The sequence below is a fragment of the Ricinus communis genome, chromosome 9 (genome assembly GCF_019578655.1).
Source record: "Ricinus communis isolate WT05 ecotype wild-type chromosome 9, ASM1957865v1, whole genome shotgun sequence".
Classification (NCBI taxonomy): domain Eukaryota; kingdom Viridiplantae; phylum Streptophyta; class Magnoliopsida; order Malpighiales; family Euphorbiaceae; genus Ricinus; species Ricinus communis.
The window spans coordinates 2455521-2479545 of NC_063264.1; the positions used below are offsets into that span (position 1 = coordinate 2455521).

At 35.3% G+C, this 24025-nt stretch overlaps 4 protein-coding genes and 1 long non-coding RNA gene across 8 annotated transcripts; 2 read left to right on the forward strand and 3 right to left on the reverse strand.

The window, feature by feature from the left end:
* Window positions 1-122: 122 nt before the first annotated feature.
* On the reverse strand, window positions 123-1418 carry LOC8261491 (membrane protein PM19L). Its single transcript, XM_002516756.4, has 4 exons — window positions 1100-1418; window positions 769-988; window positions 615-660; window positions 123-477 (listed from the first exon to the last, which is right to left on the reverse strand). Exons 1-4 carry the CDS (start codon window positions 1224-1226, stop codon window positions 376-378), a joined length of 495 nt encoding a protein of 164 aa, XP_002516802.1. The 5' UTR covers window positions 1227-1418; the 3' UTR covers window positions 123-375.
* A 977-nt stretch (window positions 1419-2395) lies between these two features.
* On the reverse strand, window positions 2396-7376 carry LOC8261490 (glutamine synthetase leaf isozyme, chloroplastic). Of its 2 annotated transcripts, none has more exons than XM_015717841.3 (14): window positions 7141-7376; window positions 5538-5807; window positions 5383-5422; window positions 5164-5267; window positions 5030-5078; window positions 4812-4918; window positions 4495-4582; window positions 4259-4387; window positions 4079-4153; window positions 3531-3584; window positions 3402-3439; window positions 3145-3304; window positions 2996-3056; window positions 2396-2903 (listed from the first exon to the last, which is right to left on the reverse strand). In XM_015717841.3, exons 2-14 carry the CDS (start codon window positions 5789-5791, stop codon window positions 2764-2766), a joined length of 1299 nt encoding a protein of 432 aa, XP_015573327.1. In that variant the 5' UTR covers window positions 5792-5807; window positions 7141-7376; the 3' UTR covers window positions 2396-2763. The 2 variants fall into 2 exon arrangements, with proteins under 2 accessions (XP_015573327.1, XP_002516801.1); XM_002516755.4 differs by having other exon boundaries at window positions 5538-5797; window positions 7141-7335.
* A 4027-nt stretch (window positions 7377-11403) lies between these two features.
* Window positions 11404-17929, forward strand: LOC8261489. Of its 3 annotated transcripts, XM_048379347.1 has the most exons (15): window positions 11404-11646; window positions 11737-11881; window positions 12909-12990; window positions 13159-13262; window positions 13580-13706; window positions 14195-14289; window positions 14638-14761; window positions 15036-15116; window positions 15213-15311; window positions 16023-16181; window positions 16287-16338; window positions 16446-16522; window positions 16689-16733; window positions 16932-17108; window positions 17179-17929. In XM_048379347.1, exons 2-15 carry the CDS (start codon window positions 11844-11846, stop codon window positions 17638-17640), a joined length of 1722 nt encoding a protein of 573 aa, XP_048235304.1. In that variant the 5' UTR covers window positions 11404-11646; window positions 11737-11843; the 3' UTR covers window positions 17641-17929. The 3 variants fall into 3 exon arrangements, with proteins under 3 accessions (XP_048235304.1, XP_015573402.1, XP_015573403.1); XM_015717916.3 differs by having other exon boundaries at window positions 11404-11881; XM_015717917.3 differs by having other exon boundaries at window positions 11405-11881; window positions 12863-12990.
* A 1090-nt stretch (window positions 17930-19019) lies between these two features.
* Window positions 19020-20030, forward strand: LOC125371233. Its single transcript, XR_007217518.1, has 3 exons — window positions 19020-19096; window positions 19228-19457; window positions 19634-20030. It is a non-coding gene; the product is annotated as an uncharacterized LOC125371233 (long non-coding RNA).
* Window positions 20031-20118: 88 nt separating this feature from the next.
* Window positions 20119-23447, reverse strand: LOC8261488. The gene is made up of 2 exons (XM_002516753.4): window positions 20861-23447; window positions 20119-20696 (listed from the first exon to the last, which is right to left on the reverse strand). Exons 1-2 carry the CDS (start codon window positions 22937-22939, stop codon window positions 20256-20258), a joined length of 2520 nt encoding a protein of 839 aa, XP_002516799.1. The 5' UTR covers window positions 22940-23447; the 3' UTR covers window positions 20119-20255.
* Between the last annotated feature and the right edge of the window lie 578 nt (window positions 23448-24025).

The following is a 24025-nucleotide window of genomic DNA, read 5'->3' on the forward strand; positions in this document are numbered from 1 at the left end:
ACTTCAGTTTCAGGAATTGGATCATAAGGATTTTGGGTTGGTTGCTACTTTCAGTGAGATCCGAATCCTGATGCTCATTACCATTTTGATCTGTTTTATTTTATTTATCATATGCAAGATAATTTGAAGATAAATAGGCATTATAAATGTCCCATTTATTCCTTGAAATAACAAATGAGCACCACAAAACAAAGAACAAACACGATTAAGAACAAGAGAAATATATTTGTAAAGACTCTGACATTTTCAAGACACAAGAATAGGGAGAAAAGATACATGAAATAAATTCATCACAACGCAGTTACATGGCCATGGGCATGGGTGAAGAACAAGTACTCTCGCATAAGTTTGAAAGATCAAACTCTTCCTTGTAGCTTAGCTTGATCGTGCAGCAACGTCTTGAACCCCAACATAAATAGCACCCGTGCAGAACAATTGGGTAGCGCTCACTATTATCGTCACCACTTCTAGAGTGCGCTGTTAATCACCATCACAGTGCGACTATTAGATCTAGTTTTGGAGTGGATAATTTATCTCTTACAGAAATCAGCACCAAAAATTATGTAAAACAGAGGTGTTTTATTTCTGACTGCAAAATATAATAGTGAACTTACCAAGTTTGAATCTGTCCAGCCTATGTCGATCTCTTTACATGCCAATCTAAGGAGCAAAAATGAAAAGATTTTAAAACATTGTAGATCGAATTAAAAGTAAAAAACAATGAATGAAGTGTAAAGGAAAAATTGAGAAACGGGCATCTATGTCAACCCCATGGCTAGTAGAGTGAGTGACAAGGCTGTCACAGAACTGGCAGCGGCTGTATGCAAGTTTGGAACGTTCAATTGAAGCATGTTATGGAGTCCAGTCAGCGAGGCAGCGATGCCTACAATGCCGGCAAGGAGGGAGAAAATGATGAAAGGACCTGTTGCCATGTTTCCCATTGGAAAATATATGGGAAATATGCGAGCAGGAATCGATAAAACAGATGCTGCATATGCACGCGCAAAGGTAAAGCCACAAGTTAGTACGCATTTGCTTGTTTGCTTATGAATGTAAGTCTAGTAATCAACAGAATATGTTGTTTAGCTTTCTGAATTACCTGTTTCGCGCGTTCTTATGATTCCGTGATTTATTGCCCATGAAGCAATTACTACTATAATGAAATACAAGGCAATGTTGATGATAAACAGCAAGAAGGCTGCTGATTTGGATGCTCCTGAAGCCATGGCCTTGAAGCAAGAAGACCAAAAGAACTTGTTATATATCACCCTTATTGAGGTTGGCTAGATGAGAACTATATATATATATGCAATCGTAATGAATTGGGAGATTGTTCTTTCCTGATCTTAGATATCATACTGGGTGATCCTGTCATCCTTTTATGTGTAATTTTTATATATTTTCATTAAAGGAAATGGAGTGTCTTGATTTTCAAGAAATGTTTTCAATTCGTTACGCTTGCTGGGTTTGCATCATTCAAGGGGAAAGGATCAAATTACTTTTTGAATAGGGATCACTTTTGCTGGAACAATGAAAGCTTTTCCTTCCCTGAGGACAATGAAGGAATAAAGTAATACCCTGTCATCCTGCCATGAAAAGATTTTATACCATGGAACCTTTTGTTTCTTTCTTTTCCCCTTTTGTGACGCACAAGCTCTTCTGGGTTGCTGGATAGACATGATGAAAATGAGAAAATTTTGGGTGTAGGAAAGACCCAATAAATAGCTTTTTAATCATCTATCATTCACTGACCAGGAAAAAAAGTGATGAAAATTACAAGGGAATTGTCAGCGTCGTAAGTTCTCCTCCTTTTTTGTTTTCCAGCCGATCACAAGAAAGACCCCAAAAGGCAAGAATTTCTGGGTGTCTGCAATCAGTCCAAATCAAACTAAACTGCGAATTTTATAAGTTCTGCTGTTTGGTTTGCTTTGGTTTGGTTTTCAAAAATTTAAAACCGCAAGTTCCATTTACTTTTATAGTTTTTTTTTTTTTAAAAAAAAAATTAAGTGCCAGTTCAAAACTAACCAAAGCATTCATATAATATTCGTATTAAAATAATACATTTTCATATAAATTGTTTGGTATTGAGTTATCATTTCTAATTTTTTATTTTAAATTTAAAAATAAGGATGGATAAATTTCTCCACAGTGAAGTTTAAAATGAAACTTAGAATTATAAATATATAAAATATTCAGCCGTCCAAATCAAACCTAAATCACACATGTATAGTTTGGTGAGTAATCATATCATGTATTGAGTTTTCCATGCTATAATTTTTTTGGACGATTTCACTGCTTTCTATAGTCTAATTTGATTTCAATTTTTCTCAAACCGCATTATCGGTTTAGTTTGAGTACTCCATACAAACTAAACCAAATCGGACTCTGCACAGACTGACAAAAAGATCAATCAAATTTAAAGTAAAAGTAGAACATCAATATGATACCACCAAGTTAAAAATTCCAGAAATTGTCAAAAGGCTGGAGAAAAGAAGTCCAGGATGCCAATAGATCAAACATTAAGTAATCGCCCGTAAGTTCAAAACTAATTAACAGTGAGGAACCCTTGTCTATAAAATGTTTTCTCAATCTAAGAAACCATTTTACAGGACTGGGCACGAAAAATCTGATGGCATCAGGACCCTTATTTACAAAAGATCTTTCCTGAGGACTAACAAGAGAAAAGCTTTCCCTGTGCACAGGCCAATTAAATTCAAGTGATTACTTCCTGTGCCCTTGAGGTTGTCTTCAATCAAAATCACATTAAACTTTCAAGGACAACTTCTGAGCGGCGAGAGCTTCAGCCTCGAGGGTTGGTTCCCACAAAATTGTAGTCTCTGCCAGCAATGAGGTCACCACGTAAGGGTCCATGTTTGAAGCCGGACGTCGATCTTCCAAGTAACCTACACCGAAACGAAAAATAGAAGTAAATTGCAGCTCAAGTATGATATGGAGGTTTAAAACATTTTCCTTTTCGATCCTGTTTACACAATACCTTTGCCATTCTTCTCGGTATCACGCCCTACTCGAATTGAGCAACCACGATTAGCCACTCCCTGAAATTAATATTGGAAAAACATATTTAGCAACATATGACAGGATTTGATTGCTTTGAAATTGGATATTTATGTCCTCTGAGCATACCCAAGAAAATGTGTCAATGCTGGCAGTTTCATGCTTTCCAGTCAACCTTCTCTCATTTCCTTCACCATAGGCGCTGATATGTTCTTTATGGCGAAGTGACAGATTCAAGATTGCTTTCTTTATCACTTCGTAGCCACCTTCGTCCCTCATGCTCTTTGTGCTGTTAACATAATCATCACCAAATTAATTTTTGTACGTTTAGTTTGAATTTATGTTGTAGAAGAGTTGATATCCAACAGCAAGTAACATTATATTGCCTGTAATTGGTGTGGCATCCTGCACCGTTCCAATCACCCTGTTGGCATAAGAAAGGGAGAGTTTTGCATAATTACACTTGTGAAATATTCTGTTTAAGGAAAAAAGATTAATATGAAAGTCGAAATCACCTCTATTGGTTTTGGATCAAGTGTGAGAATAACACCAGCTTGTTCAGTGATTCTCTGTCAGAACAGAAGGTAAATGTTAACACATACTCAGCTCTTCCCCTAAACTCAGCATGAATTAGTTCTGTTTCTAGTTTTCGGTTTTTCTTCAAAAACTTGCTACCCTATTCAGATCAGAACCAGAAAACTTAAAAAAGCAGCAGGAATCTATTGGGAGGAGAAGCAGCAAGTTGCACTTGATTGACTTAAAAACAACTCATTGTGAAGTGGTTTATCATGAAATAAAGGTCAAACTTGCCACATAAAAGAGCTGTAGGGTTATGAATTACGAATATATGGATTAGCAGCCTTAAATCTTTCTGAATATGCAGCAGTAACCATGTGAAATGGAGAAAAAAGATCCATTTAGAAACTAACTTGTTTGGACTTAAAGCTTCGTTCGGTTTGAGTTGTATAGACATGCACTCCATGCAAGAGTTTTGTTCTTAAAGAGCTCATATCTTGCAGTTGAGGTCATTAATCTTTTGAAATAACAGCTAAAGATGAATTACCTCAAGAATGTATCTTGAACACCAGATGTGATCTCCAGCTTCAATTCCCACACTGGGACCCACCTGATACTCCCACTGCACAACATTGGAAACCAAGATAGGGTGACGAAACCATACAAGCATGACTAAGCATTACTCAAGATATCTACAAAATGCAAATGCTCATGGTGAGAGGTAAACCTGGCCAGGCATAACCTCCCCATTGGTACCACTAATGTTGATTCCAGCATACAAACAAGCCTTGTAATGAGCGTCTGATATGTCACGACCAAAAGACTTATCAGCCCCAGCTCCACAGTAGTAAGGACCCTGATAAAAAATAAAAAGACATGAAAGGGCTATGTACCTTAGAATTCCATGTCAAAACAACAGATCAGCTAACGGTAGAGCAAAATTCATTGACGCAAGATTATTACCTGAGGACCAGGATAGGCTCCAACAGGCCAGCCCAAGGGCCACTTCACATTTGGTTGAAGTAAGGTGTACTCTTGTTCAATTCCAAACCTAGACCAAGTGATTATCAAACATAAGCACCTTAATTATCACAAACATATGTATGATAATTGCTGAGTTGAATGTCAATGCAAATGAGACTATAACATGCAAAAACAATTAGAAGTGAAAGTAGCCAAATTTCACACTTGTTAATATTTTTCAACATATATTGACAAGGTTTTTCGATTTGAAAAGTATCCTACGAAAATAAGACTAAGATAGTCAGAACAAGACATACCATGGCACTTCATCTACAACCTTCTTACTACTGAAAATTTCAGCAGCACGGTTGCGTTTGTTTGTAGGAATGGGCTCACCTGCTGGTGTGTATGAATCACAAATTACCTATACAGACAAACAAAACCAATGTCAACAGAAACAATACACAAAACCAATGTCAAAAAATTTGGTAGTTCAAAACCAAAATCTCCAATTACTTGGCTAAAAAACACTCACCAAAATATTGTTACCTCCACGGAAAGGGTCCTTGAAAATTGCCTGGGGGCTGGATATATAAAATGTTAAGTCAAGGCTACGCTTGATCATAGACAAAAATGCAGAAACTTGTCAATGTTATAATAGGATCTTACTATAGAATAACTTCACTATCCTCTCCTGGTGCTTGTCCAGTACTTGATCCATCATAGTTCCACTTTGGCAGCTCAGATGGATGTTCCACAGGTTTTGAAATAGTCTGAAAGCATGAACAGATCACAATGTAACAGGATGAAGTAAACTACACATTAGCCGAAAAAGGAAGAATAAAGAAAAGAACAATCTACTCTCTGAAATCGTTATTATTCAATTACCCTTGACTTGCTTCGCACATCAATACCAGATCCTCCAATCCTATTTCAAAACAATGCAACATTATTTAGTGACACCGTCAGCTTTTTCAGTCTACTTGAAGTTAAAAATGCAATTAAGAAAGCCCCACAAAAAGAAAATAGGAAAGAATATGTACCAAATGTACTCGGCAATGATCCTGTCGGTGTATGGTGTAATGTCCAAATTTAGAAGATCCTCTAGCCTATTGATGGTGCTGTTTTCAGACTTCAGTGCAAATACTCTGAGTCTGCCAGAGTTTTTAGCTGTGACTTTTTTGTTCTGCTTCAGCAACAGGGAACTCCACATCTTTGTTGTCAGGGGACTTGCAGGCATCGAGTTCTTTGGGAGTCTCATCTGCCATTGTGGAGAGGGTGCCAAGATTTGTGCCATTTTCACCTACACCTTGCTGGAAAATTAGAACAAGTACATTTACAAAGAGCTTGACAACTTAAAGATTAAGAACAAGGTAGTCAAAGGTTTGGTTGAGGAGAGATAAATTAAAGGTGGGAAATTCTGTCAACAAAATCATAAAGGTCAAGGGTGAGCCAACTATAAAACTGATTTCTCCTTACATCTTTTGCCTATGACTTCAGTGACATCCTTCTAATTCTAGGTAAAATGCAATTATCAATTCCTAACACCTGCATACTTCTCATCAAATTCCATTTCTTTGACCATAAGTAGCCCACAGAGATGCCATTCTTACCTTCTTAGCCCATGCGATTTTCTTCCCTAGATCATGGCCATGGTCTAGGCTAGAAAATTCCCTAAGGCCCAGTTCTGCTGAGATCTAACCTAATTGCAATGTCACAACCTTAGTTGACTTGACTTCTACAGTGCAATGGTTTCAATAATCAAGGATCATAATCATTAGAGTCAGTCAACCATGATTGGACTCAGAAGGAGATGCAAGCATCTAGGCTATTAGGTGTCAGGAAAAAAAAGGCACAGGGACAAATCAGTTTGACTTTAGATTAATTTTTACCCTCTAAAGTGAAAAGAATTCCCATGTAAACTGAAAAGGAAGAAGCTTTATTTGATCAACCAAAAAAGAACAGCTTGATTTGTATAATCAATTATCAAGTAGAAACCACTAGCTATTTGGTTCTATAGAGTCAACCGAAGGTTTGAAGTCGGAACCTCTATTTTTCATTTCCATGATAAACATATCAAAAAAATTTTATCAGACAGAAAAAGTTTATGGCACCAAGAAAAAAGAAAGAAAGTAGAGGCAGGCATGTTAGATTGGATGGCCACACTAATGACTGTGGTAGCTAACTTATGATAATGATTCTACCATTTGATTTTACTGGTGGACCATATCATTCAGTAGTTGCATATAGCTCATAAAGTGTTTCTCTTATTTAAAATGACCAAAAGGTCCCAAACTCATTGGAGTATCCCTATTCCCCAAACCAAAAGTTACTGACAGTGTGCAACAATAATAGTATATATTCTCAAAGATTGGAAGGTAGTGTAACCAACCAAAGTAAAAAGATTGGAAGGTAGCATAACAGTCTTAAATCTTCAAACTTTTTAGTGAACCAACAAAAAAAAAGACCAGAACTTTATCTTGATACAGCTTTCCGTCTCCAGTTCATGGATCTTTAATGTGGCAGTTTGAAGAACTATTTGGGCATTTTCTTTACGTAAGAAGAAGAAGTGATCACCTTTGGTTCTGTGCTAAGCACTAGATAGGACTGAACAAAAAAGAAAAGAACCTTGACGAAAGAGCTTACCTGGGAAATGCCTGAAAATGGCTAGAGAAGCAGCAAGAAAGTGGGTGCTGTTGCCTCTATATGGGTGAGAGGGAGAGGGAGAGAGTAAGAGCAGTTACAGACTTATAGTAGTAGCAAAAGACTTGAAAAAAAAAGAAGGGTTTGTTGGCTTTTCCAGAGGAGATAGGGGTATGCGCTATGAGTGGAGGAAATTTGTTTGTGGTCTCTTTAGGGACACCAAAAGGAGAGACGCTTGGACTACATTTTTATTATTAAAGATAAGGTTTCCAAGATTCTCTCTCTACCTCACCATACTCTCACATAGAAGTTGGAACTAATAATTTTCTACTATTTGTTAATTATAGATTGGATCATTGACCACATTAAACTATTAATGATGATTATTAGTTTCATCACTAAACATAGTAATATAATATACTTCCAAGAACTCATATTTCGCATAAGACATTCCAGTCTGAAACCTTTTTGGAAGTACAGCATTACCTTTAGACACCCTACTAAAGACATATACCAGCAGTCATTAAAATATTTTGATTCTGTCAATCAAAAGTGACATGAGAATAAACTTCAAAAACAAATAAGTGATACCTAGCTGCAAACGACATCGTTCCATTGCATGAAAAGAAAATGTGCTCTTCTTTCTTCTTGTTCTTTTTTATTATCTCAATTCAATGCAAATCAAAAGACTTATATCTCATTTTGGGATAGTATATAAACTATTTACGAAGATGAGGTATTTCTGTAATTTTTTCTCACTTTATGGTGGCTTTTGTGCTTAAGGTGGAGGATAAGCGAGGGCAGAAAAGTTTGTTAGCCAATTTAAATGGCAGATAAAATTTAAAAATTAAAGAAAAAAAAATAAAAAGGGCCTATCGTCAGTTTTCGTGATAGCCTTTAGACGTACAAATTATAACTAGACCGTCTAGCCAGCAATAAATTATTAATTTAGTATTATTGTACTTTTAAAATCTCATGAATTTTTAATTTGTTACTATTGCTGTGTTAGATTTAACAACAATTAATTAATTAATTAAAATATTAATTGATTATTCTAATTATACTTTTAACTTTTAATAGTATTATTATTTTAAAAAAATTATAATGCACGAAATAAAATAATTTCATAATTAAAAAATCATTTAGTTTTTTCTTTTTATCTTAGAAGATTTCCCTTTTCAACAAAGTTAATTCACGATTTACCCAAAAAAGATCAGGACCAAACTGTAATATGTAAGAGTATAGGTACTAAATCGATTATTTTCTTGATGTCCACTATAAATTAGTTCAAAAAGTTAAATCCATTTTTATCATTCAAAAGTAAATTCAGCTTTCTATAATCTTAATGTAATTAGTATAACAAAGTTAAATTCATGAAGCTACCAAGTAATGGACACAGAAATGTTAATATAAAAAAACAGCCATATCATGCTAGACAATTGAGTGGAAGTTTGGTATTGATGTTCACTAGATAATTGCTGTTCTTGTAGCTTAGCTTTGCATTGTATGGATGATGTTTGATGGTGAGCCTTTTTCTGTTCTCAAATTGTCCAAGCCTGGTTTAATTTGAGTGGTGGTTGAATACATTTTACACTTACAGGACCACTACGTAAGGATCTCTTTCCAGTATTGCACATGTTCAAAATACCCACTGTCATGATAACCATTTTGTCAGGAGTGGTACTGAATTTGTTCTTCAGCTTCAATTTATCTTTTTTTTTTTTTTTTTCTCTTTCAAATTTATATTTAGCTTAAATTAATTTTAATTTAAATAAAAATGAGCGAGTGATAGTCATTTTCTATTGATAAATAATAATAGTTTAAAAAAGTTATAAAAATTAGTGGCTCTTATCACCGTCGTGATTGTCTTTCACTAGTCCCATCTCTTCGCCACTATTGTCGTAAATAAAAATAATAAGAATAACGATAAATTATAATTTTTTATTATTTTTATTTAAAATATCAGAATTTATTTTTTAAAGTAATTTTAAAAAGTATGCAACTAAAAAATTCTTATTTTTTGTCAAAAGAAAATCTAAATGAGTCAAATATGTAGATATTTAAATTAAATATTTTATAGAATTAAAAATAGCTAAAATGAGTCTGAACCACAAAAGTAACGGTCAAATTGGACTTTATCCTATTTTGTTATCTAAAGAGTAAATACATAGTGGCTGAGAATGTTGAGCTAATATTTCTGCTTCTAAATCACATTTGTGGGCAATGCTGTGAAATGGATGTGCCCGCATTTCTTCTTGGACATACGTACCAAATTTTGTACATAAGTTTTCTACCAAACTCTCATTGTTATCATCATTGCTTCATTGTAAATTACTTGCCCAATTGGCCCAATTTCATCGAGTTCCTCAAATTGAACAAAGTAACAAGCATTTTCTTACAAAAAGAAAGCAAGATAAGTTATCTTGTTAAAGTGAAATATGAAGCACACAGAGCTACAAATGACCCTAATTCTGTTACATATTTGGTAAGCTTGAGCTTAATCAATCGGTTTTATTCTAAATTTGAATTAAATTTATTTATATAAAATACTGAGCTAATTTACGAGACAAGCTCAATTTTAATTTATGTATGTAGAATATCGAGCTAATTATGAGACAACCTCAAATTCTAAAAAAAAATAATAGCTCGGGCTTTATCTATTTTATAAAAGCCAAATCTAAATATTAAAATATACGGCTTGAGTAACAGAGATTTTGTTCTAATATTAATCATTTAAGATTGTAAAGATTCTTTTATATAGTTTTCTGTCTCCATGCTTTTGAACGTATTATTTTTCTTAATCATGCTAGAGAACATCTAAGGCAGATAAATTGTTCAACTTTCAAGAATATATATCAAAAATTCATATAGAGATAGATATTCATATGAGTTATATATCTCAAATCTTATTATATAATTATTTATATCATTATGCACTTATATATTTATTTATCAAAAATACTTAAAAAAAGATTTAGTTTGGTCAGCTCAAGCTGAGATTCGACTAAAATAGAAATTGTCATCCTTTAATTTTTGGTCAATGGATACAATTAGATAAATGCAACTCAAAATAAGTCTAAGTATATCCATCATCTCACATCCATTGAAATCGAGCCATGCAACATAACCATCGATCCTCTACATCAATTATATTTCCTTATAAGTACCAATCTCATTTCTCAAAATAATAAATGAGATTAGATCTTACTTCTCTTTCATATGTAAACTTCCAGCATCCCAATTTATTTTCTTGGAGAATTATACTAAAAAACACTGATTCTATTTCATAATCAATTTTCTCAAGAACCCTCTTCAATTTTCCTCTAAAATAACAATAGAAAAAGTAACCCTCGGCATTTACAATTATTAAAGGACCAAAAATGTCAGAGCATTGGCATGAGTTGTCTATAATCTCATAGGCAGGCAACATGAATAATATTCTTGTTGCCAAGTGCTGACAGAAGATTCAGAATTGAAACCATTTGGTAAGTGGGTTAAACTTTCACATCATGAGAGCTTTTTTATAAGGAGGGTGTTGAGTCATCATCATAGAGCATTCACCTTCCATAAACACTTGCCCAAGTAAAAAAAAAAAAAAAAGAAAAAAAGATTACCTTTGGTAAAAAAGTAAAGCCCATCTCTTGAAACCCACAATAGCTCTTGCAATAAATATTCTTTTAAGATGCCAATAATCAACTAATTTGCTCAAGCAATTAGATTTGTAATTTAAACTAACAAAATATACCCATCACTCTAAAACAGCCATAGCCTTAGATTTGGCACCAACTATAATGACATAAAAGTTTTGCCTTTTTGGCTTGTCTTTACATGTTTGGAATGAACATTCATGGAAACTTCCCCTTGAAAATGCACTTTCTTTACATAGTTTTGTCCTCCTCAAGATTAAAAAATTCTGGATTCCAACCTTACATCACACTTTAAATGGTTTTGGTTTAAAGCTTCAAAAACTGATAAAAAGACAACATTTGGATGGTCTAGCAATTTTCCTTTCCATGTGATGTCTTTTATTCCTTAAAGAGAGTATTTTTGTGCTCATGAATATCTTATTAACTGTAATTTTCTTTTTAATATTTGGAGTTAATTTCAAGGAGAATTAAGAGCAGTTGGCCCAAGCCCAATAAAAAGAGTTTCACTTCTTTGAATCAATTACACACGTACAAGGCCCATACAGAGTTCAATATTCACACGTGTGTGGATAATTAGAGACAGATGTGGACTGAGAGAAAAAGAAAAGAGCCTGTAAAAGAAAAAAGAAAAGAAAAACATTTTCTTTTAAATATTTATTTTCAAGAATGAAAGGAACAAAATAAGATCAAATGGAATTACAAGAAAACACATAATAAAGAACAAAAAACAATTCAAAAAAAGGAAAAAGCATTAACAGCAACATAACAGAGGCCGGTCCCTCCTTTCTTCTTCTCGTTCTTGTTCCTGTTCTTCTTTTTTCTCTGTCTGATAAATTCAGTTCAGATACAGAGAACACACAGAGTATCTTCTCTGTTTTTTTTTGTTTTCTTTTACTAATTTTATATCTTATTTTGGTTCTTTAATCTATTATTTTATTTGCTAAACAAGTAGAAACACAACAGCTAAGAGAGAAATAGAAAGAGAAAGATAACAGGAACAAAGAAAGAAAAAGAGAAAAAAGAAGGGATCAAATCAAATTTGATCGTTTTGAATCTTTTATGGAGCAACTTGTTAACTTTATCATACGGCCTCCGAGGTACCAACTTTGCAACTTTCTTTAGTCTTTATCTTTTGTTTTTTTGTTTTCTTGTTTTGTTTGATTTCTCGGATTGAATTTATGCATGGGTTCTTGGTGGTTAGTAAAGTCCGCTTCTTAGAGCAAAAGTGAATAGAATTTGAAAGTTTCAAACTCAATAGAATTTGAATCTGGCATCTGGGTTGAATTACAAACTAAATACCCTTTTTGTTAATTTAGCTCAATTTTGAATCTCTTGGCTCAAGATTCAAATTTGATTTTATTTTGATTGCTGTATTGATTTTGGCTTAGTGTTGGTGGCTATGTTGGGATTTAAATATTCCAGCTTAGAGAGCTAATTGATTTGTTCACAATTCGAGATCTCTGTATGGTAATTTTTCTGCTGCTATGTATTTGTAATATTTCTGGGTAAATATCTTACAGTGGTTTGCTGATCTTCTCCACTTGAAAGGTTCTCTGTAGAGAATCCTTTTAGCATGTTAGGCAGGATTAATGCTTTTTATGTGAAATTTAGTTTTTTTTTTCTTTTTTCCCAATCTGAGGAAGTTTCTCAATCATTTTTCTCATAGGCTATGGAAATTTCTATGTTTATCTGTTTATGTGATTTTAGTGTTGAAGTTCGATAGATTTTGTAGAGGATCAGTTAGCAGGTTCAAGACTTTTTGGTTCTTTTACTTTTCGTGACTTGGTTTTGGTTCCTGTTCTTTGGATGTGATTCACGTGATACGTAATGTGTGGATAGGAAATGAACTATATATGATACATTAAATTGGCAGTTGACTAGAAACAGCCGATTTTAAACTCTGAGCTGTTTCATGAAATTTGTATTAAGAGTTGTTTTTAATTTCTTTCTTAGATACTCACTGCATTTCTTTGGCATTAAGGTTGAGTGAGAATGATGTGAACTTATGATGAGATACCTGTTGTCTACGCCTTATGGCATCCACATGGAGGAATTTATAACTTTATTTATTCTCCCAGTTTTCTGCTTGTGGCTTTTCACCATTCTGTACTATCTGGACTGCAGGGCTGAGTACAGTCCAAAACATGATTTGTTAGATCAGGAGTTTATGCTGAAAGGAAAATGGTACCAAAGAAAGGATTTGGAGGTAAATTAATGAGCCACTTGACACTAGTTCTGGGAAGACCATGAATAAACCACCCTCAACTTCTCCCCTCCCATGTTACCTTTTACAATGATGTTTTCCTTCCTTTTTCATTTTAGAATTTGGAATGATATTCAGCTTGTTTATAAAGGTGCTTCCAATATTTTGCAGATTAAAAATAATCGCGGAGATGTTCTCCAATGTAGCCATTATGCCCCCATTGTTAGCCCGGAAGGAAAGCCTCTGCCCTGTGTAATATACTGTCATGGCAACAGGTAGGTGGGGGACTATGATTGATTAGAATAAATATTGTTCTTTGTTATGGTATTAATACATTTTGGCGTTTCCTAATTTCTATCATTATGGAAAGAAGATTTTCAGTCATTATGCATCTTATGTTCCAAAATAAAACAAACATTATTTATCTAGATTGTCGTGTTGTTAATTTGGCATCAACATGGAGTGGGTGACCGTGGGTTCTTCCTTTGAGTGGCAGGCAGCTTATACACAAATGAATAATTTAATAGCCAACCCTTTTCTTTTTTGTTGAATTACTTGTTACTGACTGGCTGCATGTCTTCGCTTTTGACAGTGGGTGCAGGGCTGATGCTAGTGAAGCTGCTATTATATTGCTGCCTTCAAATATTACAGTTTTCACTCTTGATTTCTCAGGATCTGGACTTTCTGGAGGAGAGCATGTTACTCTGGGTTGGAATGAAGTAAGTGCCTTAGCATGTTGTCAATTATATAAGAAATGAAGAAAGGTGCTTGTTGTGCAACCACATCATCCAATTATATTGATTTCTGATGTGCCTCTCTTTGTTAATAAAATTTATTCAGTACATAATATTAGTATATTAAGAGCATGGTTCATTTTTCTACTTTCTGGAGGAGAGCATGTTACTCTGGGTTGGAATGAAGTAAGTGCCTTAGCATGTTGTCAATTATATAAGAAATGAAGAAAGGTGCTTGTTGTGCAACCACATCATCCAATTATATTGATTTCTGATGTGCCTCTCTTTGTTAATAAAATTTATTCAGTACATAATATTAGTATATTAAGAGCATGGTTCATTTTTCTACTTGAAAAGATTTGGTGCTCCGCACATTACTTCACCGGTTTTATTTTCTTTTTGAAAACTGATGATTGCAATGTTTTTGTAAATTAATCAGTTTTACATTATTCATTTCTTCGCTTGCTCTCCAGAAAGATGACCTCAAGGCTGTGGTTGATTATCTGCGGCAAGATGGAAATGTCTCTTTGATCGGCTTATGGGGTCGTTCAATGGGTGCTGTCACCAGGTTGTCTTCTTGCACTTTCTATATTTCCTTTTTGTTAGCATATCCAATAATTCAACATAGGAGTCCCCTTGTCTGTCTATCGTAATATATAGAACAGAAATCTAGGAACTAAAATCCTAAAAGTAAGAGTTTCCTTTCTATATTAATTGAATCAACACAAATCAAATACACGAAGAAATAGAATTGGGATCGTATTGTTGGACTTTGAATGTAGTCCCTCTGACTACTGTGCAGTACTTTCTTACCTTGCTTTCTTCATTCAAAGAAAAAAGTTCTGTCTGCTATGTTTTTTTACCTGTGTAACTCTTTCTGTTTGTTTTTCTGTATTGATGTGCCTATCTTCGCCAGCCTTATGTATGGAGCTGAGGATCCCTCAATTGCTGGAGTGGTTCTTGACAGTCCCTTTTCTGATTTGGTCGACTTGATGATGGAACTTGTAGATACATACAAATTCCGTTTTCCCAAATTCACTGTAAGTGGATCTTTTTAGCATAACAATTTAGCTTTCATGTTTATCACACAATAATTTTATTACTCTAATGTTATGAAGTTTCTTTTGATAAGAATTTCTGAACGAGTTATAAAAACAATGGACATAAGATGTGGAAACTTTCAACAATTGTACATAACTGTTTCCACCACATAATCACCTCTGTTACTCTGTATATATGACTCTGTGTGTATAACATCTAACTTTTGTTTCGTATATTTTCCCTCGTTGACAGTTTCATTTCTTTATGTTTTAGGTAAAATTTGCTATCCAATATATGCGAAAAGCTATCCAGAAAAAGGCGAAGTTTGACATAACGGACCTCAACACTATTAAGGTTCCATTCCTCGTACTTGTTTGTTAGATTGTCATAGTAATTAATTATTTTTTACATGTTAATCCAGAAAATAATTACATTAAATCTATATTACAGGTGGCAAAGTCTTGCTTTGTTCCAGCATTATTTGGGCATGCGATTGATGATGATTTTATTCAACCTCATCACTCGGATCGCATATATGAAGCTTATATGGTAAGTCTCAAGTTTCATTCTTATCAATGATGAGCACTTGAAAGACTCAGGCATGCATTGTCTCAGATATCTTTTTCCCCTTAAAAAAGTGGTCAGAAGGTCAAGTTCTGAGGGTTCTCAGTCCTCCCAAATTTTGAAGTAAATGCTCTACTTCTGTCTTAAAACACTTTCTTGTTTGAATAAAGCTTGTTACATATTTTAAAGATGGTTTTGGAGGCAACTTCCCAAATAACCTGTTTTTGCCATTCCTTTGTTGGAGCTTGAGGCTTTTAGTTTTAGCGATAGTTTTTTGGCTCAATGCATAGTTTTGCTCCTAAACCTTACTAATATAACCACTTTCAACTACTTTTTTTAACCTATGGAGTCTCTCAAATTTTTTTTAAAACTTTTTTTCATCTTTGTACATGCTCTTTTACATTTTTATTTATTTTTTTAACTTTCCACAATATAAGTGAATTAAAATATAAAAATATATATACAAAGATGAAAGAGGTCCTAAACAGAAGAAGAGAGGAGGGGGGGTTTGAAAGAGGTAAAAAATAGAAGTTGAGATGTATTATAGATTAAAATAGTAGCTGAGTGGTGTTGGATGTTAAAATGGTAAAGTTTGGGGTGAAACTATTTCTTTGGCCATTTGGTATCTATTGTATTGACTGATACTTGTCTATTCATATTTTGTTGCATTGAGTTTCTAAAACATGAATTTTGCAGGGAGATAAGAATATTATCAAGTTTGAGGGAGATCACAACTCTCCACGCCCACAATTCTACTTTGACTCCATAAACATTTTTTTCCACAATGTTTTGCATCCTCCAGAGGATGAGGTGGGGGAAACATATTTAGAAACAATGCATGGTTACTTTGGCAAGGTAAATAAAGTCACTATTTTTCTGGTTGTAGGTCCTGACTATATTGGAATTGCCATATTTAATGTCCACTATCATTTGCCCATTTTTTATTGTTTTTACCTTCAGGATAGTTGGAGCACTGTAGGCAATAACCTGGAACTTTCAGTTGCATCTAAAGGCATGGCTCGCATACCTTGTGACTTTTTCACAGTTTAATATTAATTTCCATCTAGCCTTTTCTTTGGAACACACGTTTGTTTACTCTCATATTGATGCTTTTATTAGTTGCTGAACCATCGACAAGCACTGGAGAAGATGGCATTAAGCAAGTTCGTCCCAAAAGACCGATGAGTCGGACAGAGGTCAGTAATATTTGTTAAACTGGTTGCTTGATTATGAGAAAGGCACTTGGCATGATGCTCTAAATTCCTATTATTTCTGATTTTCTTTGATTCTTTAGCTGTATTATACCAAATCTTGAACTATTTGGAGGAGGTATTTGATTGTTGTTTCTTTGCCTCTGTTCAGGTTCCTTCTGATATTCCATCAAAGGATGATCCATCTGAAGCTGAGGTATTCCTCTTGTCCTTTTGGCCAACGGAATAAACATCTCTAACAAGTTCTGCACATTAGTCAAGTAGTCAGCTTAGGGACCTTATGCCCCTTACTAGTGATCACATTATTCTTTCCCTCTCTTCAAAACTGAAGTCCTTGTTTTTATAACAATTAATAAATTAATAATCTCTGACAAAGCATACTTATATGCTGCAGGGTGGAGAAATTGATGACAATCATTTACCATCGTCATCCAATATGATCAGCTTTGAGATATCCAATGGTCATCCCTATGGACCAAATATTCCAACAGCGATGGATGATGATCAATATGTGGAGTATCAACTAGATGACTTGGCAGGTTTTCCATGCGACATAGAGGAGGAAGAAAGGGTAAGTAATTTGTATTCCATTCTGAAATGATGTTGATTTTCTTAATCATTTGCTTATCTGTATATTTCAGATGTTCATGGAAGCAGTAATTGCATCATTAAAGGACTTGGAGATGCGATATCCCAATGCAGAAGGACAGCAGGCCATCGAATCTTCACAAAAAGATGACCCATCTTCCATTAGAGAAGAATGTGGTTCTGTGAAGACAGTAGAGGATCATGAGCCATTAAAGCCAGAACCTACCTCGTCTCCGCTGATCAACAGCCAAATTTCATCAACGGCAAACCAGTCACCTGATCTGAGCATGTCTTCGACAGGACCAGCATCTGACACGTCTGCATCCATGACAGAATCAGGAAGCACAGCCACCTCTGCTCGTAGTGATACTTCAGCAAGTGTCCAGAGTTCAACGGATACTGACTTATCAAGTAACACAAAAGCCACATTGACAGTAGAACGCAACCCAGCAAGCCACATTATGGATGGTTTGATGCGTCGCTGGGATTTCAATTTGTTCCGAAACAATCGATGAAAATGAAAGTGGGATAATTTTTTATTTTGGGTTTTGACAATCTGATTATTTGTTTGTAATTAAGATAGTAGCAGCAGCAGCAGCAACTTAGTACTGTAAAATACAAAGAACGAAATGAAAGGAATGAAAATAGGTTCAGTGCACGTGTTGAAAGTTCATGGGGTTGGTTTTATTTGATACAAAATTACTTTGGTACTTCTCATTTGAGAAAAGGCTTGTAGTTATTCTTTTGCCCACAATCAAGGAAACAGACCTGATAATACCATGTCCATTTATTGTTCTCTTTTTACTTGTTTAAGGTGCCTATTTTCATTTATTCTTGGATTGCTCATAGTTATCGGATTTGGCAGACCAGGTGCTACATGTTGGAACTTTTTGGGTCCCATGTTTCATTATCCTCACCCACCATATTCCTCCCTTTCCAAACAGAACGTTGACGCTGATATGTCAAGCTTGGAGGAAAAAAAGTGGAAGAATCACAGTGTGCCACCTATCGTTTCTCATTTTTTTCTTTTTCTTTTTTTGTTTTTTGTTATGTTGATTCTGCTGATCTGATCAGTTAAAACTTAAAACCTCTGAACGGGTAATGCCACCTAAAGCCCTCAGTGCTATGGTTATCACATCAACAATTAAAACATACTCCTCTCCTTCCTGAACAATCACATATATATATATTTTATCTTCCTAATTCAGTAGCAATATTTTCTTTCAGGAATGGCGGTTCAAAGCATTTTCTCTCTTTCCCGTTCACTCCATGATAATGCATCTGCCAACTCCGCCCCTCTATTGTGGCGATCAATGGCTACCTTCACTCGGACGCAAGTCCCATCGCATCATTCTGAATATAAGAAAGCAAATGAATGTAAATAAAGTAACCATCTTTATTTTACAGCAACCTCAATCTCAACCTCAATTCCTGAAAGGAATTTTCTTGCCTTTATTATTCTTGAATATGGTTCTTTTTCTTCTTTTATTCTTTTTTAAATTTCTCATTGGTCTAGGAAACCTCATGTAAATGTTGGGAACATTGGACATGTAGACCATGGGAAAACAACTCTAACTGCTGCCATTACAAAGGTTGATATTGATAATTATTATGTATTGAAATCTCAATTGGTTCCGACGCCATGTATATTTTAAACCATTAAATTTATTAAATTTAATTACTGTTTATTAATAAAATAATAAATTATTTTTAATAATTACATATAATATATATTTAGAATTTAATAATATTTATATTTTATGTTACAGAAGATAAGATTTTTATGTCATGTGACACTAAATATGATCCCTGCCGAAATTTTATAATGGGCACAATATGTGGGATTTAATAAAGGAGTAAAAATTTACATTTTTTATATAGCTGATGAGGGTAAAGCAAAGGCAATTGCTTTCGATGAGGTTGATAAGGCCCCTGAGGAGAAGAAGAGGGGAATAACTATTGCCACAAAATGTAGACCATGTGTTTCTGTTTCTTTTTTCTTTGCCCAATACTTATTGGCTCTTTTTTATGACATAGTTTCTATTATAGAGTAGTGAAGTTTCAATCAGTTATCCCTGCTAATTCTGACGTCTTATCAACAGGTACTAACCGGTTTAATGCAGCTGTTAATGGTACCAGTTTAATGCAGCTGTCAAACGAGAAATAGCTGCACAAAACCTCTGAAGCAAACACCCCTGTATGCCTCAATTCTACATGAGAACTGCAGATGTAACTGGAGAAGTGGAATTAGCTGTAGATGTTAAAATGGTGATGCCCGGTGATAATGTGACAGCAAGATTTGAGTCATTGTCACCCGTGCCTCTTGAAGCAGGTTGGTTTGACTTCTCAAAATGCAATAATCATAAAATGACATTAAATTGGTTTCTCATGTAGCAAATTGTTCTTGACTTGCTCTCCATTCGTATATGATTTCCATACTTTTCGCAGCTTATAAATTCTATCTCTAACTGCCTTAATTTCTTGCTGGTCATTGCAATGCACTAACAGGTCAAAAATTTGCTTTGAGAGAGGGAGGTAGTACAGTTGGTGCTGGGGTCTCAAGAGTGATTGGCTAAGATCCTCCTTCACTGACTTAATTTTTTTTTTCAGGTCTGCTCATTTTTGAAAGGTAGAAAAAGATGATGACATTAAGTTTGCTGTTTGTCCTAGCTTTTATTAGAAAGAATAAGTTTCTTGTTTTTCTACTTGGGTAAATACATAAATGTAATTCTTTTTGTGAAGTTAAGATGCAAAATTTGGCACTTGTTTTTGGGTTTAGAAATTCCATAATACAATTACCAGGCATGAACTGATTACATTAGAATCCAATGCTAGAATCTATAGCTGTGTGCTTTTCTAAAGTATAATCCTTTTGGATTGCCCATATTGATAATTGAACTTTTCAAATATATCTAATCATTCCTCAGTTCACATTTTAAGTTGTTTTCATCTCAAATAGAAGATGCCATAGGTGCAATCATCTGGCAAGAATCTTAATGGTAAAATATGTAAATAACTTAATTCAATCGTTTTAATAACTTACACAGCTGCATCAATGTGAGAAAAAACAATCAATTTTAGCTTAGTAATTTCACATTTACAAGACTGTACGTTCAGACTGCTTTGGTGATTAGGGAGTGCTGATATTACTCTCTGCTAGCAACTTAAGTGCAGTTTCAATCAGTGAGTGAATTGTTGTGCTATGGCGGCTCAGCCCTACTGTTCCTGAGAATATGTTGAAGCTTTCAAGTTCTGCTGTAGTTTCTAAAACATGCTCCAGTTCTTTCTCCAGCCCCAGATCCCTGAGAATATGAACATTTGCTCTATTTTGTCGCATCATCCAGATTGCCAATTCTATGGCAAATCTCCGTATTCTTGGAACTTTAGTTGACGGCTTTTCATATTTTTGGAGGATCTGCAGTATTGTGCTTGCTAATTCAGCCTCTTTAATTCCTGGCCTTTCAAACATTATGCTTGATTCTTCAGAAGTTAAGAACTTGAAAACTTCTGCTGCTAGTCCAACCATTACTTCTTGCAATTTGTTCTCTTCTGACCTAATTGCCTTAAGCACCTGCCGCAGGGGGAATGATTTAAAGACAGACTCTTATTCCAAAAATTAATTATAGTTTGATAAGAAAAATGAGAACCATTTCTGGCTCCTGTTCTGAAACTAGAGTTTTGTTACGTGTTAATTAAAGTAGAATAGGCTTTTGATTGAATATAAAAAGCACTTACCGTAGGTACTGAAGCAGTGACTTCCTTTAAGCGGCTGAAGCAATCTGGACCACTGTAGGCGCACAAGTTTCGCAGGATCCTTGCAGCATTCACACGAAGCAATGGATCCTCAAGTGCTTCAACGAGCTTCTCGAGCACCTTCAATTTCAAAATGCGATGGCAATTACTTCTGCTTTCTAAGGCCAGCATTGCTAGAGCTTCTCCTGCTGCAGTTTTTACATGATTTGGACTCTCAGGTGCTCCATGGTTAAAGAAAATGTTGAATAACTCCTTAAGAATTCCACCTGTGCCCCCAATCCTCTCTGTTGCATCTGCTTCCAGTGCTAAATTGGTTAATATTTCTATGCTGAGTTTTTGCAGTATTGGGTGTTTTTCTCCATGTCGTAAGATATCTCTAATGTTGCTGATGGTAAAAACTACCTCTGAAATCTCTCTTCGGAGATGACTACCTGTGGCTCCTGTTGTGCTTGCCAGCATCTTCACCACTTGTAGAGATCTTTTTACTGTTAGAATCTGAGAATGTGCAAGACTTTCATCATTCAACATCCTCTCTCCAGCATGTGTCAGATCAATGATTTTTGGTAGGAGGCCTCTTGTGTTACCAATCTTTCCACAATTGTCATGGTCGTGAGCTAGCTTCTTCAGGATAAGAAGTCCTAAATGATTGAACGTCCAGAACCCATAATGTGCATGATCGGTAATGATTTTCTTTTCACCAATTTCATCAGCTGTGGTGTTGGAGCTCCTATTGGTTTGGAGCAGAGATGAGATCGATTCCATTGCACCTGAAATTCCAGCAACTCGTAGGGAGTTCTGCTTTTTGCCTGCTAACTCTGATAGTATTTCTGCAGCTGACCGCCTAATAGCTTCTTCTTGTGGGTCTTTCCAATTCAACATCTCAACTAATCTTTCTATCACTGAGATATTTGTCCCAATCTTCTGGAGGGTATCATCTGAAAACCTCCCATTCATTGAAAATTGTCGAAGAATTTGAACTCCAATGAGCTGCTCATCGGGGGAATTTGAATCCAAGAGATCCATGGCGAAAGCAACCAAGTCCATTTTCAGGCCATCAAAGATGCTTCCATTAACGCACTTAGAATAAGCATCATAGAAGAACCTTCTGATTGATATCATACCTGAAGGCCCCAATTCGCATTCTCTGTTCACCTCCTCCAACAGTCTGTAGTAGATCACCTTCCACTCCCAGTATGCTTTCTCCGTCAGAAACAATAGAGCTTCTGCTAAAGCCAAGGCATAGAAAATAGTCAGAGCAGCTCGTCTGTTTCTCTTGTCAGTATCCCCTTTCGCTACCTCACCGTAGTTATGTATGATGAGCTTCATCAATGATAGAGCTACACAAGCCGTTGCAGATGCAAGTTGTAGCCAATAGAGAAGCTTGCTAACATTTCTTGAAAGGAAAACCCATCGAGCATATGGTAGGATAGGAACATCTGAGCTTGTCCATGTCCGAGTTGTGTTCCTTCGGTAATCCCAATTCCTGGCATTGGCTGAATGACAACTTCCTGTCAATTCTCTGCTATGTTGACTCTGCTTTCGGACCAGACTAATTGACCTGAAAAGTGATTTTACAGCTTCGATAACAAAGTGTGAACTAGATCTTATTGCACGGAAACTGTTGATTCCAGCATCAGCAATGGACCAGGTGGCTTGGTGTTGCCATTCAAGTTCATGGCTCCTGCTGAATATTCGAGTCCCTTCAATCAACAATATAACTGTAATGAACCAAAAATCTGTTGGATCTAAAGTGATTGCAAAACCACCTAAAAGAACAACAGTTGCCCAGATAAACCCAAGCGTTCCCAGGCCAGTAGCTGCCTTCTCAAAAACTGCAAGGCGAAGAGCAAAGAGGGTGAGTTTCTGCTCTGGAGCATGTATCCCTGGTGTTGTCGGTGTTGTTGGAGAAGCAGAAGTTGTAGTGCTGTCTCTCTTCTCAATACTACTGCGAGGCTCAAAAATAGTGGCGCTCGAACCATATGTTTCGCTGAGCCTGCGAAGCTCAACAACCTGCAAACAAATGCTACCATCGCCATCTCCTACAGGTTTGCCACCATCCATATTTCTGAATTAGGCTAGCCTGGAAAATCAATGCTAAATTCTACTAATGCAATAAAGGGTTGGTGAGTTTGGCACAAGAATAAGCTTTGAAAAGAAAAAAGTTTTGGCTGTGGTAGTAAATAAAAAAGTTCAGTTGTAGCATTAAAGATCAAATCCTTGGTATGTGGAGTTGTACAAGAGAAATGAAGGAAGAGTTGGTTATAAAGAAAGAGGAAAATGATCTTTGGGAGCACGTTATTCTGTGGAAATAGGGAGTTGCTTCTTTTTCTCTGCTGCTTTTGCTAGGAAGCTCTGCTAAGCTTTGATGTTAGCTTCCTTTAAACTTGGGCGGCAAGTGTTGTCTTAAGCTCTAGTTATGTGCTTTATATAGTTAGTTAGCCTCTTACTAATATGTTTCTTGACAGATTATCCAAAACACCCAAAAAGCTTCTTTTATAACCTAAAGTAAAATGGCATTTCCCTGTTTTGCCATCCTTTTTAGCTCATGTGATTTCCACCATAATTAGAAAGGAAACGGGCCTAGATAGACTAGATGCACCAAAGGGTATAAATGTCAGCTACAGAAGTCTGCTCGGACATTTCCATGATTTTGTCCGCCATTGGCTTTGATCTCAATATTATCCGAGTAGTCCTTAAGTATTAATGTTACTATTGTTCATGGGCACTAATTGGAATAATTTTCCAACTAGGACCTCTTTAGAAAATGATACTTAGATAAATACATGATTATTATAATTATTTTTTATTTTCGCAAGGATCAGAACATCAGTAAGCAAATAATGATCCTAATAAAGAACAATTAGCTTGAAAGGAATATATCAAGCCCCTGGTCTATTAGATGTGGCAACTTGGTGGGTTGTTAATAACTTGGAGAAATATGTTTAAAGAAAGAGTCTTTTCTATGTCAAGATGTTCTTGACCCATTTCATTCCGTTCCTTCTTCTGTGTTTTTTCAGGGTTATCGTGTCATTCTAAGTGTCTATTAATGCTTAGATGCTGGCATTTGGGTTGGTTATGACTTGTGGAAATGGATTTTACAGAAAAGAGTCTTTTTGTGTCAAGTTAAAGGCTCCAAGTGGGACCCAA

Bases quoted from the DNA above. Each gene is read 5' to 3' on its own strand.
- LOC8261491 (XM_002516756.4), bottom strand. From the start codon at position 1,226: ATGGCTTCAGGAGCATCCAAATCAGCAGCCTTCTTGCTGTTTATCATC. The intron at 989-1,099 runs GTAATTCAGAAA...GTGCATATGCAG, and splicing joins CATAAGAACGCGCGAAACAG to CATCTGTTTTATCGATTCCT. The intron at 661-768 runs GTTGACATAGAT...TTTGCTCCTTAG, and splicing joins CTCACTCTACTAGCCATGGG to ATTGGCATGTAAAGAGATCG.
- LOC8261490 (XM_015717841.3), bottom strand. From the start codon at position 5,791: ATGGCACAAATCTTGGCACCCTCTCCACAATGGCAGATGAGACTCCCA. The intron at 4,388-4,494 runs GTAATAATCTTG...ATTTTTTATCAG, and splicing joins GAGCCTATCCTGGTCCTCAG to GGTCCTTACTACTGTGGAGC. The intron at 3,585-4,078 runs GTAATTCATCTT...CTGTTCTGACAG, and splicing joins GTTCAAGATACATTCTTGAG to AGAATCACTGAACAAGCTGG.
- LOC8261489 (XM_015717916.3), top strand. From the start codon at position 11,844: ATGGAGCAACTTGTTAACTTTATCATACGGCCTCCGAG. The intron at 13,707-14,194 runs GTAAGTGCCTTA...CTTGCTCTCCAG, and splicing joins TTACTCTGGGTTGGAATGAA to AAAGATGACCTCAAGGCTGT. The intron at 16,339-16,445 runs GCATGGCTCGCA...TGCTTTTATTAG, and splicing joins ACTTTCAGTTGCATCTAAAG to TTGCTGAACCATCGACAAGC.
- LOC8261488 (XM_002516753.4), bottom strand. From the start codon at position 22,939: ATGGATGGTGGCAAACCTGTAGGAGATGGCGATGGTAGCATTTGTTTG. The intron at 20,697-20,860 runs GTAAGTGCTTTT...CCCCTGCGGCAG, and splicing joins TCACTGCTTCAGTACCTACG to GTGCTTAAGGCAATTAGGTC.